This window comes from Schistocerca cancellata, chromosome 7, assembly GCF_023864275.1.
Source record: "Schistocerca cancellata isolate TAMUIC-IGC-003103 chromosome 7, iqSchCanc2.1, whole genome shotgun sequence".
Taxonomy (NCBI): Eukaryota; Metazoa; Arthropoda; class Insecta; order Orthoptera; family Acrididae; genus Schistocerca; species Schistocerca cancellata.
In genome coordinates, this window is record NC_064632.1 from 184,766,861 (window position 1) to 184,786,452 (window position 19,592).

The 19,592-nt window shown below is 40.2% G+C and overlaps 1 protein-coding gene and 1 non-coding gene across 2 annotated transcripts in view; both read right to left on the minus strand.

Moving 5' to 3' along the window:
* The window catches only part of LOC126091960 (uncharacterized), a 387,115-nt gene that overhangs the window by 30,502 nt on the left and 337,021 nt on the right, over nt 1–19,592 (minus strand). Inside the window, exon 10 of the mRNA XM_049907303.1 lies at nt 3,324–3,428. Within this exon, the coding sequence (XP_049763260.1) occupies nt 3,324–3,428 (105 nt within the window). The remainder of the gene's footprint in view (nt 1–3,323; nt 3,429–19,592) is intronic.
* Trnat-ugu (transfer RNA threonine (anticodon UGU)) lies at nt 18,813–18,887 on the minus strand. The gene has a single exon. It is a non-coding gene; the product is annotated as a tRNA-Thr (tRNA).

Below are 19,592 nucleotides of genomic sequence, written 5' to 3' on the forward strand. Positions count from 1 at the left end.
GTTCCCAGTAGACTTAAGTATGCCATTGTGAAGCCCCTGTACAAAAAGGGTGATAAAGCTGAACTAACAAACTATCGACCTATCTCTTTGCTGACAGCTTTCTCCAAAATTCTAGAAAAGCTAATACATGTAAGAATTACTGATCATCTAATGAAGAACGAAGTTCTCAGTAAGAGCCAGTTTGGCTTTCAAAAGGGCCGTTCAACAGAAGATGCAGTCTACGCACTTGCAAATGAAGTCCTAGAAACTCTTAATGAAAAAATACTAGCACTTGGTGTCTTCTGTGATTTATCCAAAGCATTTGACTGTGTTGATCACCAGATTCTCTTGCAAAAAGCAAAATTAGTAGGAATAAGTGGTGTTGCAGGCAATTGGCTACAGTCGTACCTCCAACACAGAAAACAAAAAGTTGTGTTGAATAGCTCGGGTGGAGTATGTGACACTTCCTCAGATTCTGAATGGGGTTCCATTACATGTGGAGTGCCCCAGGGCTCAATTCTTGGGCCACTATTATTCCTGGTTTTTATAAATGATCTACCATCATGTACAAGCCTGCCGTGTAAATTTACATTATTTGCTGATGATACCACAATTTTTATGAGCAGTAGAACAGACAACACTCTTGGGGAACTCATTAATCACATACTCTCAGATATGGTTAATTGGTTCAAGGTGAATGGTCTCTCATTAAATTCCAGTAAGACCAGCTTTATTCAATTCTGTACAAAAACAGAAAAAGGGAGAGAGATAAGTGTGACATGTGGTAATCAACCAATAGTTAGAATGGAAACAACAAAATTTCTTGGAGTGCACATTGACAAGAAAATGAACTGGTCTTCACATATTATTGATCTCTGTAAGAGGCTTAGCTCTGCTACCTATGCTTTACGGGTTGTCACTACATGTGTTGAACCTAACACTGCAAAAGTGGCATATTATGGCTATTTTCATTGTCTCATTGAGTACGGAATTATTTTTTGGGGCAACCAGCCATTAGCAAGGAAAGTGTTCATTGCACAGAAGCGAGCTTTAAGAATTATATGTGGATTGCGCCCAAGAGACTCTTGTAGAAATAGTTTTCGTAATCTTAAAATATACACAACTACATGCCAATATATTTTTTCTCTCATGTGTTTTGTTTGTAAAAATATATATATATTTCAACCAAACAGTAATTATCATGAGCATAACACACGGAGGAAGAATGACATACACAGTGAACTCAGAAATTTGAGCTTGGCACAAAAGGGTGTCCACTACACTGGAGCAAAACTCTTCAAAGCTCTTCCTCCCGAAATAAAGACAAAGATTCATAACAATAGTGAGTTTAAGAAAGCTCTAAAAATATTTTTGCTAGAAAAAGCTTTTTACAGTCTAGATGAATTTTTAACTAAATAAATTGTAATATTTTAATACTATATAATACAAGTTGACATAATGCCACTATGAATTTTATTTAACCTGAGCTCTGTAACTGTGTGTGCTCCATATCTGTTTTCTGTAGTGTCTTAATGATTCTAAGAAAATATGTATTTTCTTTTTCTGTATTGCTGCCCAAAGAACTTACTGTATAAATTTTTATATAATTATATTTAAAAAGAAAGATGATGAGACTTACCAAACAAAAGCGCTGGCAAGTCGATAGACACACAAACAAACACAAACATACACACAAAATTCTAGCTTTCGCAACCAACGGTTGCCTCATCAGGAAAGAGGGAAGGAGAAGGAAAGACAAAAGGATATGGGTTTTAAGGGAGAGGGTAAGGAGTCATTCCAATCCCGGGAGCGGAAAGACTTACCTTAGGGGGAAAAAAGGACAGGTATACACTCGCACACACACACATATCCATCCGCATATACACAGACACAAGCAGACATTTGTAAAGGCAAAGAGTATGGGCAGAGATGTCAGTCGGGACGGAAGTACAGAGGCAAAGATGATGTTGAAAGACAGGTGAGGTATGAGCGGCGGCAGATTGAAATTAGCGGAGATTGAGGCCTGGCGGATAGCGAGAAGAGAGGATATGCTGAAGGGCAAGTTCCCATCTCCGGAGTTCTGACAGGTTGGTGTTAGTGGGAAGTATCCAGATAACCCGGACGGTGTAACACTGTGCCAAGATGTGCTGGCCGTGCACCAAGGCATGTTTAGCCACAGGGTGATCCTCATTACCAACAAACACTGTCTGCCTGTGTCCATTCATGCGAATGGACAGTTTGTTGCTGGTCATTCCCACATAGAACGCTTCACAGTGTAGGCAGGTCAGTTGGTAAATCATGTGGGTGCTTTCACACGTGGCTCTGCCTTTGATCGTGTACACCTTCCGGGTTACAGGACTGGAGTAGGTGGTGGTGGGAGGGTGCATGGGACAGGTTTTACACCGGGGGCGGTTACAGGGGTAGGAGCCAGAGGGTAGGGAAGGTGGTTTGGGGATTTCATAGGGATGAACTAAGATGTTACGAAGGTTAGGTGGACGGCGGAAAGACACTCTTGGTGGAGTGGGGAGGATTTCATGAAGGATGGATCTCATTTCAGGGCAGGATTTGAGGAAGTCGTATCCCTGCTGGAGAGTCACATTCAGAATCTGATCCAGTCCCGGAAAGTATCCTGTCACAAGTGGGGCACTTTTGAGGTTCTTCTGTGGAAGGTTCCGGGTTTGAGGAGATGAGGAAGTGGCTCTGGTTATTTGCTTCTGTACCAGGTCGGGAGGGTAGTTACGGGATGCAAAAGCTGTTTTCAGGTTGTTGGTGTAATGGTTCAAGGATTCCGGACTGGAGCAGATGTTTGCCACGAAGACCTAGGCTGTAGGGAAGGGACCGTTTGATGTGGAATGGGTGGCAGCTGTCATAATGGAGGTACTGTTGCTTGTTGGTGGGTTTATAATTATGTACTCAAATTTCTGTATATTCTATAAGATTATCAGATTGTACTTGTAAAAAACTGACTCGTTCCACGTCCTTGTGTATCCAACACAGTTGGACCTATGGAACACGAAATAAATCAAATCAAATCAAATCAAATACCTTCTATATTGTAAACACACTATAAGTAACAATTTTCCTGGTGTTACATTTTTACTGACTAGAATAGTACGTAATGGCATTGCAGCTATTGAATGACAACACTTCCTTTGCGTGGTCTGCAAGGGCATCAACTGCTGAGAACCAAGCAGAAGACTGCTGCTTAGCGACTGAAAGTGCTGCTTGATGGTAGTCTGATGTGTTTCGTGATGGATTTTTCTTACTCTTAATAGGATTAGCAGTCTTTTTTGATGCTTTGTTGCCCTATAATAGCACCACAGCACATGAATTTGAACACTTACCCTCTTATTTCATGGACGAGACGACCAATGTGTCTCATTAGACAAAATTCTCGCATAGGGACAATGTGAGATAGAGTTTCAGTTGTCGTCGTGACGTCCTCAAACCTGAAACAGAATTGTAGCTTATATGTGGCTATGAAGTCTCAAAGCTGCTCATTTGATAAGAAAATTACTATACTGTTGAGTAAATAAATTTATGGTGTTTAAGATGCCCATAAGATTATTTTTTTCTGCACAAAAAGCCACAAAATGAAGCATGAAATAATCATTTTGGAGAACCCGCAGGCATAAACACTTACATAATAAAAGAATTTGATGGATGAATGTTAAAAAAAAAAATCTTCACCGTGACAGGTACTGTAGGGGGAAAGCCTCCAAGACCAAAAGGGTCACCACAGCAAAATCAGACCTGGAGCAATTTGAAATTCTGTTAGAAACCATACAGGACAGTTCCAAATTCCAGTAGATCATTCTACAAGAGGTATTCCCAATGTTTCTTACCTACAAAGTGAGTACAGGAACCAGCAGAACGAAGCGTGCAGAGAAGAGGAAGCTTCTTCACAGCCAGAAAAAGAAAGCTTTCTGGGCTTAGAAGAAACAGAAGACCCCTGTCTACATCTACATCTACACGGTTACTCTGCAATTCAAACTTCAGTGCCTGGCAGATGGTTCATCGAACGATATTCATACTACTTCTCTACCATTCCACTCTCGAATGGCACGTGGGAAAAAGGAACACCTAAATCTTTCTGTTCGAGCTCTGATTTCTCTTATTTTATTATGATGATCATTTCTCCCTGCGTAGGTGGGTGTCAACAAAATATTTTTGCATTCAAAAGAGAAAGTTGGTGATTGAAATTTCATAAATAGATCTCGCCGCAAATAAAACCACCTTTGTTTCCGTGACTGCCACCCCAACTCGCGTATCATATTAGTGTCGCTCTCACCCTTCGCACGATAACACGAAGTGAGCTGCCCTCCTTTGCACTTTTTCGATGTCCTCCATCAGTCCTACCTGGTAAGGTTCCCACACGACGCAGCAATATTCCAGCAGAGGATGGACAAGTGTAATGTACGCTGTCTCTTAAGTGGGTTTGTCACATCGTCTGTTCTGCCAACAAAGCGCAGTCTTTGTTTTGCCTTCCCCACAATTTTACCTATGTGGTCTTTCCAGTTTAAGTTGCTCGTAATTGTAATTCCTAGGTATTTAGTCGAATTGACAGCCCTTACATTTGTGCGATTTATCGTATACCCAAAATTTATCAGATTTCTTTTAGTACCCATGTGGATGACCTCACACTTTTCTTTGTTTAGTGCCAATTGCCATTTTTTGAACCATACAGAAATTCTCTCGAGATCATTTTGTAATTGGAATTGATTGTCTGATGATTTTACTATATGGTAAATTATAGTGTCATCTGCAAAAAATCTAAGGGGGCTGCTCAGATTATCACCTAGATCATTTATGTAAATCAGAAACGGCAGAGAGCCTATGACACTACCTTGTGAAATGCCAAATACCACTTCTGTTCTTCTTGGTGATTTACCGTCTATCACCATGAACTGTGACCTCTCTGAGAGGAAATGACAAATCCAGTCACAAAACTGAAATGATTACTCCTTATGCACGCAATTTGATTAATAGTCGCTTGTGAGGAATGGTATTAAAAGCCTTCTGGAAATCCAGGAACACGGAATCGATCTGAGATCCCTTGTCAACAGCACTCATTACTTCATGGGAATAGAGAGCTAGCTTTTTTGCACAAGAATGATATTTTCTGAATCCGTGTTGGTTATGTATCAATAAGTCATTTTCTTCAATGTGATTCATAGTGTTCAAGTACAGTATATGCTCCAAAATCCTACAGCAAATTGAGGTCAGTGCTATGGGTCTGTAATTCAGTGGGTTACTCCTATTTCCTTTCTCGAATATTGGTGTGACCTGAGCTACTTTCCAGTCTTCAGGAACAGACCTTGCGTCAAGTGAGCAGTTGTCAAACCCTATGGTCCTAAGTAGTAGCAAAAAAAAAGAAGGAAAAGAAGAAGAATATTTTTATGTTTGTTCATGTGTGGTTCGGGCTGTGTTGTTTATTTGAAATTCAATGACATAAAGGTTCTGCAGTATCTACACTTAATTTAAGAAGAAGAAGAATGTTTTTATTGTTTGTTCATGTGTGGTTTTTGCTGTGTTGTTCATTGGAAATTCAATTACACAAAGGTTCTGCAGTAGCTACACTTCATTTCCATGTTATCTTCTTCTTTGCTAAAGAGAATACCATCAGTAGAAGGATTACACCATGTAAATAATCTGCTCTTGCTCGTAACACGTTGTGGGTCACTGTAACCATTGGCAAGCATTCCACAGTCTTACACAGTAGTTCCACCTGCCTTTGCCTCTTCACTACATGAATGATTATAACAAATGGGCCCTGATGCAAAGCTGTAAAGTACATTTCTAATTTTTTATTTGACTTGGGCTTAATGCAACAGCTTAGTACAAACATAAAATCATACATATAGAGAAATAGCAATATATATATACATATAATAGAGGGAAACATTCCACGTGGAAAAAATATATCTAAAAAGAAAGATGATGAGATTTACCAAACAAAAGCGCTGGCAGGTCGATAGACACACAAAGAAACACAAACATACACACAAAATTCTAGCTTTCGCAACCAACAAGTTGTGCCTGTATATGTGTGGATGGATATGTGTGTGTGTGCGAGTGTATACCTGTCCTTTTTTCCCCCTAAGGTAAGTCTTTCCGCTCCTGGCATTGGAGTGACTCCTTACCCTCTCCCTTAAAACCCAAATCCTTTCGTCTTTCCCTCTCCTTCCCTCTTTCCTGACGAGGCAACCGTTGGTTGCGAAAGCTGTGTGTGTGTGTGTGTGTGTGTGTGTGTGTGTGTGTGTGTGTGTGTGTGTGTGTGTGTGTGTGTACAGCGGTTAGAAGGGGCCAGCCAGTATTATGGGCCACTTTGGCACCAACAATGAGGTCCTGACGCTGGGATGCTCTTTCATTTCATAGCAGGACCTCTTTGGTTGTTATCCGCCCTTGCAACACTGCAATACATCGATGATATTCTACATCCTGTTTTGTTGTCCTTCATGGCAAGCCATCATGGGCTTACATTTCAGCAAGATTATGCCTAACCACACATGGCTAGAGTTTGTTCTGTTTGTATTCATGCTTGCCAGACCCTACCTACACCAGAAAGGTCGCCGGATCTCTCCCCAAATGAGAATGTTTGGAGCTTTATGGACATCTTGGGATTTTGACGATCTAATGCACCAATTGCACAGAATTCAGCATGATATCCCTCAGGAGGACATGCAACAACTCCGTCAATCAATGCCTAGCTGAATAGCTGCTTGTATAAGAGTTAGAATTGAACCAAGATGTTATTGACTTGTTCAATTTGTGAAACTCTTTTTCTAGAATAACTCATCCATTTTTTCTGAAATTGTAGTCATTTGTTTGTCTGTATAGGTACAGCACATCTACTGATTTTTGTCCCATTCGGATAATTCCTTCATGGTGCGTCGATTTTATTTTTATGTCTAAGAGTGTATTTGATGTTATGTAAATATAACATAAAACCCCCAAGACTGTTGATCTTCTACAGAAGCTCGAAATTTAGGGCGGACTTCAATGCAAGGTGCTTATAATAGCTTCCACAATGAAACTTTGTCTCTGTATCTGGCAGAAAATCCAAAGAGGTTATGGTTGTATGTTAAGTATGCTAGTGGCAAGATACAGTCAATGCCTTCTCTATGTGACAGCAATGGCCATACTATCGATGACAGGGCTGCTAAAGCTAAAGCTAAACACAATCTTATGAATTTCCTTCACCAAGGCAGACAAAGTAAATATTCCAGAATTAAAATCAAGAACAACTGCTAACATGAGTAACTTAGAAACAGATAACCCAGGAGTAACTTGTAGCTTGTCATTTTTTTGCGTGAAACATGTAATTACATGCATAGCAATTGGTAGTACAATACAACAGTATACAATCTAATTTTACTTTATAATAGGAACTTAAGAATGTAGCCCAAATTATTTGACATAATAATACTTTAGATTTTAGTTCCTACAGTAGGCTATAGAAGCACTGCTTAATGAGCCACGACTTTAGATGTTTTTTGAATGTCTCTCCAGTTATTGCCTTTAGTTCATTTGGCAGTGAACTGAAGTATTTTGCTCCATTAATATATGAACTGTTTGCTGTTTTTTCAGTCTTCTGTGTATCATATGATAGTTTTGTACTTGTCTAGTATTGTGATCGCAAATTTCTGCATTACGACATGTATATTTCTTATCTTCTACAGTTAATACTATTGTTTCAAACATATACATAGAGTAGATAGAATTTTAAATTCTATAAACAATCCCATACATGATGTTCTAGCATCTTTTTTGCCTAATATTCTCAAGGCTGTTTTCTGGAGTTTAAATACTTGGTCTACATGAGTTTTGGAAGCCCCGACCCACAATGCAAGACCATATGCTAGAAATGGATGTATTAAACCAAAATACATCATCCTCATTGTTTGGGTATTGACGTATGGAGCTATTCTTCTTAAAACATATAGGCTAGATGATAGCCTTGCACATACATTGTCAATTTGTTGTGTCCATAGTAGTTTGCTGTCTATGCATATACCTAGGAATTTACACTCACTGCATATTCTCCCTAAAATATTACTATCTTGAGAATCAATATAAGTTTGCAAATCACCAACATTGAAGGGGATTATATTTGTTTTTTTGTAAGTTCACTTTTAGACTGTCATTTTCAAACGTTTCCTTTGCAACATCTATAAATTTTTTTACCTCTATGCCGAGATTAAAAATATCATTTCCCCAACAAAGGCCTGAAGTGTCATCTGCATACATTGTAATGAAGGTATCATTTTTTACTATCTTTGGGAAGTCATTAATGTAACATATCAAAAGGAAGCGACCAATTATTGATCTCTGAAGCACACCAAATTTAATATTCCTAATCCTTGATAAATAACTTTTTATTGTTTCTCCATTATTGTGTGGGACTGAGGTATACTGTCTTCTGTTTTTTAAGTATGATGTGATGAGGTGCAATAGTTTTCCACTTATGCCATCTCTGGCCAGTTTTGACAGAAGTACCTTATGATCAACCCTATCAAAAGCCATTGATAGGTCTAGGAAAACTCCAGCTACTTGCATGTCTTCATCAATTTTGTCAAGAGCTTTCAGCATAAATTGAAGTGTTGCAGTCATGGTGCTACAACCACTTCTGAAACCATGCTGAAAATCTCCCAGGATGTTGTGCTTATTATAATGCTCCAACATATACTGTATTTCAGAATTATTTTTTCAATTAACTTGCTAAAAATGGAAGTTAAGGCAAGTGGTCTGTAATTTTCTACTAGTTGTTTATCACCTTTTTTGTAGAGAGGTTTAACAATGGTTAATTTTAGTATGTCAGGGAACACTCCTCCTTTTAAGACGCTATTTATTAGATGCACCAAGGGATATGCTAGATTTTTTTCGCTCTGTTTAAGTAAAAATGGAGAAATTTCATGCCAGGCAGCGGATTTTTTGTTCTTACATTCTCTGATGAGCTAAAAATATCCTTGATTTCAAGTTCATGGAGTTGATTAGCTTCAGAATTGTCCTCAGCAAGACTTCCAACAGGTACTTTATCTGTGGTACAAAAGTCAGATTCCATGATATCTATGAAATAGTCATTAAAAATGTTACTGATCTCTTGAAGACTGGTGACATCAATATTGTTATTAGATATCTGCATGCTGATATTACCTTTTAGTTTTGTTTTATTGTCTCTTATTTCATTTACTATTGACCAGCAGGTCTTGGAGATACAATCTGAATTTTGTATTTTCAAGCTAATCTTTTCAGCCTTCAATCTTTTGACTTCCTTGCGAAACTAGCACTTGCCATTGTTTGTATTTATACCTGTACTCACTTTTTTGTCTCTCTTTGTATCATATACATTTCTTCTATTTTTTCTTTCAGTTCTTTGGTAGACTTATCAAATTCCACAGGTCTTGACTGTCTTGCCTTACTCTTATTAATATTTATCTCTCTGATGGGTATAGTATTATTTAGATGATAAGATAATGTATCTATAAAGGCATCCCATTTATTATTCATTCCTTCGGCTTTAAATACTAGATGCCAAGATTGATGACCAAGGCCTTCGCTCTGTTTGGCAATGTTGATAACAGAGAGTTATCTTTTGTATTCATAAATTTTCTTTGGGTTTATAGAAGGATAGCAGTGAAACAAGTTAAATCACTTAACAAAAGCAAGTCTTTTGTTCCAGACTGCATACCAATTAGGTTACTTTCAGAGTATGCTGATGCAATAGCTCCATAATTAACAATCATATACAACCACTCGTTCGACAAAAGATCCATACCCAAAGACTGGAAAGTTGTGTGGGTCACACCAATATTTTCTAAATTTTACACGAAAAATAGTGAGTTTTAAAGTTTTTTAAGCATTCTAGAGTCATATGATCAACATTAGAACCCCAAAAACTGGACCCTCGATAACTTGACACTCTGGGAAACTCGACAAGCCTGACCAATTTTTTTTGCTTTGAAAAAAGAAACAAAACATGAACACACACAGTATTTTCATAAAAAGCTAATTTAATTTACTGTAATAATCATTCTTATAAACCATTACAGAGCAGTGAATATATAGCTCTGAAAAGACTGAAATTATACTTAAATAAATCCTCAACTATCATTAAAAGAATAAAACATAAAATATTGCTGTTGCACAGTAATAGCACTTTGATTAATAAGTGAAATAGCTAATTTAAGCTTACTTTGAATAAGGCTCAGGGTTCGTTAAATAAAAACAATATCTCAAAGTTAATGCTTTAATACAGTTAATAAAGTTAATACAGTATGCCTAATACTTTCAGTCAAAAAGTATGTAAATAGCAGGTTTTAATTAGGTCTTCAGTATTTGAAAATAACTAATACAGTACTATAATAATATAGGAATACAGTACTAAACTAGTACTAATATTTCGAAACTGAAAATTTCACATTATGTATGTATTTAATTCTCTATTTTGTAAAGATTTTTAATGTTGCTCTAAATGCCATTATTTGGGCTAGAGTGTCCTTAGAAAGGTGTAAATGTCGACCGTCTGACTGGGTTACTGAATATGAAGTCGTTGATGACTGGTTGGATATCCAATTCATCTAAAACATCTCGGTGGGCATGAAGAACAGCTAAGTTGTTCAATTGCTTCTATACCATTGTTGATCGGAGATATGACTTCAGACATCTAAGGACTCTAAATGACTGTTCTGCTGTTGCTGTCATGATTGGAACAGCTTGGAGAAGCTTAATGCACTTCACTGCTTAACATAACATTTCTCCAACTACAGGCTCTTGTGTAATGTACTTTCTTACATTACACAAGTTTTTTTAAAACCAGTTGTTTTTTATTAGCGACATTGGCTGACATATTCAATTGTAAGCGCAGTCTCTCAATGTCTAGATCATTTTTGAATAACTCAGTTGATTTTTCCAAATTTGTTTCACTTCTGTTTACTAAAAGCAAGCACTCCTGCTCAACTGCAATGGCCTGTGTGAGTCCAGTTGAAGCAAACTGCTCAGTAATGCAAGGTTGCACCGTTTCACAGACTTCAATGTAAATAGCTTTGTAGTATTCCTTTGGGGTTCTGAAAGAGTGCGGTGAGCTGGCTTTATTGTTTTCATACTTCTTTGATATACTTTGATTCCGAGGAAGTGAAGGATCATCATTTCGTGAAGGTTTTTCTTTTAAGCACAATTCCCAAAAGTATTCAAAACTATCAAGCCTTCCATTCAATATACAGATCAAGCCCTCATATATTTTTTCCAGATCAGCAACACTTAGATGAGGGCGTTGAAATTTTCATTGACATCATCTACTGGTTTCATTGCATGGCAATAAAGATGTAAAAAGAAATAAGTCTTGATTTGTAACATTGACTCAAGGTATCCTGCACGTTTGTAACCTGCCACTGTTTTGTCCCCTCCAGAAAATGTTTCAAAAAACTCTAGAAGTTCTTCAAAGTTTTTCAATATTCTTAAGATACTAGAAGCTCGCATAGTCCATTGAGTCAGGCAAAGGGATCGTAGACCAGCTTGGTCATTGGCGCTCTCACAACATGTGCTTCTGAAAAGTCCCATCCTTTTGTTGGATTCCCTTATGGTGTTTATTAAGTCCTTGGGCTAAAGCCATAATATCCCTCACAGACCTAAGATGGCGGAGACTGTCTACAACTGCCAAGTCTAAAGTGTGAGGAGTGCAGTGCAAATAATGTATTTTTGGTTGTATATCCAAAATTAACTTTTTTCGTCCTTTGAACTTACCTCTAATATTCGAGGCACCATCATAGCACTGTCCTCTTAAGTTATCCATTGACAAATCAACATGAACAAAAACGTCTTTTAAAATACTAAACAGAGTTTGCGATTCAGTGCTGGGAGTCTCGTATAAGCCAATAAAGTCTTCGTTGATGATAAGGAATCATTGACAGTACGAATACAAAATGACACTTGTTTGTGAATTGAAGAATCACTTGTTTCGTCAACCATAACAGAAAAATGTTCAGTCTTCTTGACTGAAGCCAATACCTTTCGCAACGCAGACTTTCCCAGTAGATCAATGATTTCGTTTTGAATATTGTGGGACGTCTACTTATAACCCGAAAGCCCTAACCAATCTTTAAACTCAGGTATGTCAGTCTTTTGGAGTTCCAACAATTGAAAAAATTTGCATTTACATCTTCGTGCCCTCTAATTGCTAGTCCTTGTCGGCATAGAAATTGCACGGTAGTAAAAATTGTCTGAAGAGCTTAACGGCCTTCCTTCATATCACTGTCTGACTGTTCATTCAATTGGGAGGCCACACTTCGGTTAGTGATAGAATTTAGTTTCAGAACACCTTCCTTATGCGTAAACATATTTTCATGAAGATGGAATTTTTCCAAAGCCATTTTACAGTTAGAAAACCCTACAGAAGTAAATGCGTCTCCTTTTTTTGAAGAACATTGTTATAGATTTTTAGCATCTGCCTCTTTGCAGGTTTTGCAAAAAACTTTTTCGGTTGATGCTTCATATTCTAGCCATGTACAATTGATCAACCAAGACTTATGAAATGATCTTCCCTTACCGGATTGTCCAGGTTTCGTGTGTGAACGGTTTTCGCCTGAAGACGACGAAACAATTGACGACATAATGATTGTTGGAGGTTGACTTGCAGTATCATCAACTTCCAAGCGCGCCTTTTTGGTAACAAATTTATTCTTTGCAAACTTCATTCACAATACACTAAGAGACTAAAATAAGCGAATAAAATATATAAAATAGCCCACTATACACTAAAGTCGTAACACTTAACATGTTTGCAGCATGCACTGAATGAAACTATCCACATTGAATGACTGCTACAGCAGGGTGGGCTTTATTTAGCCGCGGCGTCGTAATGTCACGAAGCGTAAAGGCGACGCGAGGTGGAGGGTTCCAGGCGCTTCTGCTCCAGTCACCCCGGCCGCAGCGCTGGCTCGCCGGCGCCAGACTTTACCCGAAGATTCAGGCACCGGTAAAAATTCAAAATGTGCCGGCAGCACCGTAACACTATCATGATCCATACCACTCTTTTTCAGTTAACCTGCTTACTATCGTAATAATTATTTGTTTTCATTTTTTATTGAATGTATTTTAAAAGATAACTATCGTTAAACAAGGAAAATAAAAAAAATAATTTTGTGATTTTACAAAGCATAATATAACTAATAATTTTCCTAAATTATTGGGGGGGGGGGCGCTCCGCCCCCCTGAAACGAATTTTTGAGGGAGATCGGGCCCCCTCAGGCCCCATGGAGTCGGCGCCTGTGTACGGGCCCGTATCATTAACGTCGATATGGAGGAGGATATTATAACATACATTCTGTTCGAACATTATGAATTACCGCGAAGAAAACGATTTGTTGACAAACGGTCAACACGGATTCAGAAAATCTCGTTCTTGTGAAACACGATAAGCGCTTTATTCGTATGAAGTAATGAGTGCTGTTGAGATGGGATGTGAAGTTGATTCTGTATTTTCAGATTTCCATAAGGCTTTTAACATCATTCCCCACAAGCGACTTCTAATCAAATTGCATACCTAGGAGCATCGTCTCAGTTGTGCGAGTGAATTCGTGATTGAGAGGTCACAGTTTATAGTAAATGACAGGAAGTCATCGAGTAAAACAGAAGTAACATCTGTCATTCCTCAATGAAGTGTTATGGGACCTCTGCTGTTCCTTATCTTTATAAACGATTTAGGCGACAATCTGAGCAGCCGTCTGCATATAATGCCCTCATTTATCGTTTAGTATTCATCAGAAGATCGAGACAAATTGCAAAACGATTTAGAAAAGATATCTGCATGGTGCGAAAATTGACAGTTGACGTTAAATAACAAAAAGTGTGAGGTCATCCACATGAGTGCTAAGAAGAATCCGTTAAACTTTGGTTACATGCTAAATCAATGAAATCCAAAGGCCATAAATTCGACTGAATACCTAGGAATTACAATTACGAACAACTTGAATTGGAAAGAACACACGAAAAATGTTGTGGGGAAGGCGAACCCAAGACTACGTTAGAAGATGCAACAGATCTACCAAAGTGACTGCGTACACTACACTTTTCCGTCCTCTTTTGGAATACTGCTGCGTGGTGTGGGAGCCTTGCCGGATAGAATTAATGCAGGAGACCGAGAAACTTCAAAGAAGGGTGTGGCGGCAGCACCGTCCAACGCACGAAGGGCTGAACTACGGCACTGCCGACAGAAATAGGGGCAGCTGCACCGTTACGCCGAATTTCGGCAACGGTGCGTGGCACACCGGACCGCACGGGGACAAAAGCAGGCGGACGGTGCGAGGTAGTCGACGCGACGCGACACACGTCTCTGAGTTCTCCCACCGCGGACCACGTGCGTCGAGTCAACGTGACTCCGCCGTAAATGCATACGCACGGTCGTAAACGCAGTCGCCGTTCCGCAGTGTGCACCGTACTGTTGAAGTGTCTTTCGCTCCTTCGCGGACGTTACGGCGCCTCCGGTCGCGCCAGGAGCAGAACATTCAGTGACGCGGCCTTTTGTCTCGCTCGGTCCACGCGGTCGCGCACCGTTGCCGAAATTCGGCGTAACGGTACAGCTGCCCCTACTTGTGTCGGCAGTGCCGCAGTTCAGCCCTTCGTGCGTTGGACGGTGCTGCCGCCACAAGGGCATTACACAGGATTAGTGGTGGACGTCATTAAAAGAAAGACCTTTCCCGTTCAGCGGGATTTTCTCACGGAATTTCAATCACCATCTCTCTCCTCCAAACGCGAAAATATTCTTTTGATGCAGACCGACACAGCGAGAAACGATTATCACATTAAAATAACAGAAATCAGAGCTCACACAGAAAGATACAGGTGTTCGTTTTTCCTGCGTGCTGTTTGAGAATGGAGTAATAGAGAATTATTGTAGAAGTTGTTTGATGAACCCTCTGCTGGGCACTTAATGGTGATTTGCAGAGCAGCCATGTAGTTGTAGATATAGATAAGCGCACTATTGGCCAGGTGTGAGTTTCTTCGATTTTGTGAACTCATATAAGGAGATGCCATTTTTGTCTTATTAGATGTCCATAGATATTAAAGTTTTTATTCATGTATACTACATACAGAACAACATAACTAGCATATGAGCAAGAGAGGAAATATGCATTTTAATAGAGCTTACACAAGAATTTTATGCGCGCCTATTTTCGTGAACAAAGTGTTGGTTTGCGAGCCAAATAAAGCCGACAACTGCTGCTGGTAAGTGCTGAGATCGCAAAATCATGTTAACCAGCTCATTCTGTGTACCGACGCCAATATTTCCTTTGATGTTGGATTTCCTCTCTGCATCAACATCAGCGTTTGCTGCCTTGTTCCGTGTGTTAAACCACCATTTTCTAGAACTTGAGACTTGACATTAAATCCTGAACTTTCTGGGGTTGAGACTTGTAATGAGGTGAATGCTATTTCTATATGTAGACTGTGAGTGTGGCTAGTGGAGACTGCCCTCGGTTAAGAGTAAATTGTTCTGTGCTAATTTCAGAACATATCGCTTTGTGTTAGTGTCTAAAACTTTTATTTGTATCGCTTTTTCTGCCAACTTTTTCGCAATATCCAATCAAATCAGTGGCTCCTTGCAGGTAGGGTCGTTGTCCTTGCCTTCCCACGGTTTGATATTGGGTAGAATAATAACATGAGATCTCGATGGCCTATCAATATTTATTTCGCCCGCTAACTGGGGCAAGCTCTTTTCATTCAGGCTGTGTGGGATACGAAAACTGTGGCAGTTAATTTAGCTGAGGTAGCACAGCCATAGATCCTCAACTGAGAAACCTAGCGCAGCTGGCCAAGGCATTGAAGTTGGCACAGGTCCACATCCCTGCTGGTACTGTCCAGAACCTCACTGACTCTGCAAGTGTTAAAAAAAATGGTTATTCAGGCTTTTGACAGGTGGTCACATTAATGTGACTGGACAGTGTTTTGTGTTGCTGGCTCTTGCTCCAAATAAATTTCACACCGAATACTGACACCGAACATAAGCTAGAGGATCAGCAGCATCTACTAGTAGGGCATTCGTCGGAGTCATTCGCTTTGCTCCAAGGCATATCCGAAGGCATCAGATGAAGTACATGTTCAGCACAGAGTGGTTTGGTGGTGCGATTTCCACTTTAATACTAATTAGTAAACATGATATATCTCAAGGTGTATCTTGTATAGACTGGAGTAGTTTACATTGTGTCACGTACAGAGGCACTCATCGTGATCTGCGAGCTCATCTTGGGGCTGTGTCACACGAAGCGCCGTAAAAATTAAGCTGACTGGAGGAAGAGCTAGTTCATAGATTGGCCAACTCCAGTCTCCTAAAAAAATTGCAACAAATATTTAATCAATAGTGTGTCCAACGAAAAGTGAAACCAGAATCTGAGATAAGTTGAGGGAGTGGGGGAGGGACAGGGCTCATGTTACAATTTTGAGATTCCAGCACCTATATCCTGTGAATCACTACCAAGTGTACAGCATAGTATACTTCCCATTGTACCAGTTACTGGGGCTTCTTCCCCTTCCTTTTGCGTATGCAGTGCTGAGAGATTGATTGTTTTACCCTTTGAGTCCCAAGAATGTAACAAAATATTAATTTTAAATTTTTTCATAAAACCGACCTTTATTATCATAGTTAGCAACGAACACAAGAAGAAATTGGCAAAAAAATAAACAATTAATTATTTTAAGGAGGTGGTTTTACTCTGGAATATCATTTTAAAGATTTTCACAAAACTAGCTTTTATTATCACAGTAAGCAACGAATACAAGAAGAAAATGACCAAAAGTAAACAATTAAAAAAAAAATTGTGTCTTCACTTTGAACCTCTGGGACATACAATTTTCAAACACCGATATTTCTAATATTGGATGCCATTTCGCATTTTTACCAGACACAGTCTTACATCTCGACACTTCCATGAAGTCGTAATGACTAAAACATAGTTCTAAATAACAAGCAAAAATGGGCCTAAAATTTAATAAAATTAGGCTACATCAAAAGTACGTCTGCACCAGTGGTTTCAGTTCGAAATTACTCATAACAGCAGTAGTACAAACTCAAATTGTACTTAAGGTATACTTAATTTCACTGTTAATCTTGTTCTCAATATGATCACTATTCAGAAAAAACTACGTCACAATCTCTTGCAATTACGTAACACAGCATCCGCGCCGACTGTTAGTTTGAGCCCTGCGAGTCACTTCTACAATATGCTACATTCTTAGAACATTTTTTTTCAGTTTCAACATTTTGTTGATGCAAGACCAGCAAAGATTTCATGAACCGTTTATTAACATATCTGTCATAGTTTCAATGCATATGTTTTGGGATTAGTTCCGAACCAACTAGTTCCCTTACCTACTGAAAGCGCCTCATCTTAATAATAAACATCAAAACGGCAATACACGCTTTACAAAGTAATCTCAAGTGACTGTCACAACCGACATGAGCCCTCTTAGCTAGTCAGAATGAATCTCTGATTATCTGGAACGCACTACAGTATCGATTAAACGTGGCAGGGGGTCGACAAGTAGTTGGTAGCTTTCTGAAGATATGTGGCACCACACGGCTATGCACAACCCACGCAGTTCCCCTAAACTGTGGGCCCACGATTTATGGGCGCGGAAGCGGCGCACGGTAGCGTCCCAGGTGCGTCCCAATGGATTCAAATCAAGCTAAACTGATGGAGAAGACATCAACGTCAAAAAAATGGTTCAAATGGCTCTGAGCACTATGGTACTTAACAGCTGAGGTCATCAGCCTCCCAGAACTTAGAACTACTTAAACCTAACTAACCTAAGGATATCACACACATCCATGCCCGAGGCAGGATTCGAACCTGCGACCGTAGCGGTCGCGCGGTTCGAGACTGAAGCTCCTAGAATCGCTCGGCCACACCGGCCGGCACATCAACGTCAATTCAATATCAATCTTCTCAAGCCACTGTACCACGACTTTGGCAGGTATCTCACTGCAGCGCACCATCGACGTTAGCGAAGACATCAAGCATAGTACTGCCCCAACGGTGCGAGTTCTTAACACAGTGCACGTTTCAATTAGTTTTCCGCCTAGATGACGGCGTGTTTGGAGATTACCATCGACATGGTGTAACAAGAAACGTGGTCCAATCGTCCAGGTGTGCAACGTCCACATTGATCCAGAGTGCAAAGTCGATGGCCACATGCCCACCGCAGTCACAACTAACGATGTCGTTGGGTCAACACAGGAACACGTACGTGTCATCCACTGCAGAGTCCCATCTAAACAGTGTGCTACAAAACACTTGTGCATACACCAGCATTGTACACTAAATGAATTCACAATTGCGAATAAGGACAGCAATCAACTGTAGAATGGAATGAAGAAAATGAAAATTCGTGCCGGACCGGGACTCGAACCCGGATTTCCCCCTTATCGCGAGCAGTCGCCTTACCATTTGGCTATTCGTGCACGACCCACGGCCGGACACAAACTTCCATATGTCGTCACAATAACACAGGCACTGCAATATCGTATTTATCTGCTGATACCGGGCGAGTGACTTTCAAGTACAAGGGAACTTTGCATCGTAATCAGAATCACACAGGAACTGCAACATCGTACCGTTGTGCACTGTCGTCGATCTGCTACAGATCGGCGCCTATCCTGCTTTGCAGATCGGGCAAGCCTCCGACTTCCACGATGAGTGAGGAGGTGTGGATGTCCAACACCATGCCGCCTACTCGTGGTTTCATCGTCCTTCGACCACTTCCCATATATTACAATTATATTAATACCTTCACCAGCTGACGAGCGTTGATATATATCAACGGGGACGGGTGAAAATGTGTGCCCCGACTGGGACTCGAACCCGGGATCTCCTGCTTACATGGCAGACGCTCTAGCCATCTGAGCCACCGAGGGCACAGAGGATAGTGCGACTGCAGGGACTATCTCGCGCACGCCTTCCGCGAGACCCACATTCTCACCTTGTATGTGCACGCACTACATTTGTAGTGTCCCACCCCAACACACTCAGTCTCGTAAGAGTTCGGGGAATATGTGTGCATCCGCACAGAAGGAGGAGATCATGGCCGGTATTGCCGGAACTGTATACTTATATGGATATGGTGTCTGTTCTTTCGGACATATAAGTACATAGTTCTGGCTTCCCATAGATGCTCACGGCAGTACTAAAGAAGTGGCTAAGCAGCTTAGCCGTTCAAAAATGGTTCAAATGGTTCTGAGCACTATGGGACTCTACTGCTGAAGTCATTAGTCCCCTAGAACTTAGAACTAGTTAAACCTAACTAACCTAAGGACATCACACACATCCATGCCCGAGGCAGGATTCGAACCGCACGGCCACTTGGGCCGCTTAGCCGTTCCCGAGATGCTTGTTCCCAGGCGCAGGACCACAACAATCTGTTCCCTGTCAACGTCGCTTGCTTCAGGGGATTCCCCGATTTGGAGCCTTTATCGACCCTAGACAGATTTCCCATTGGTCTCTGCTCCGTTTATATATTTTCCGTCCCGTTGCACGTGCACACAACGTTATCCGGCGGCATTCCAGCTCGCAGTGGGCATAATTTTTTGAGTAATATGCGTTAGTATGTGTGCGTTTATGTTG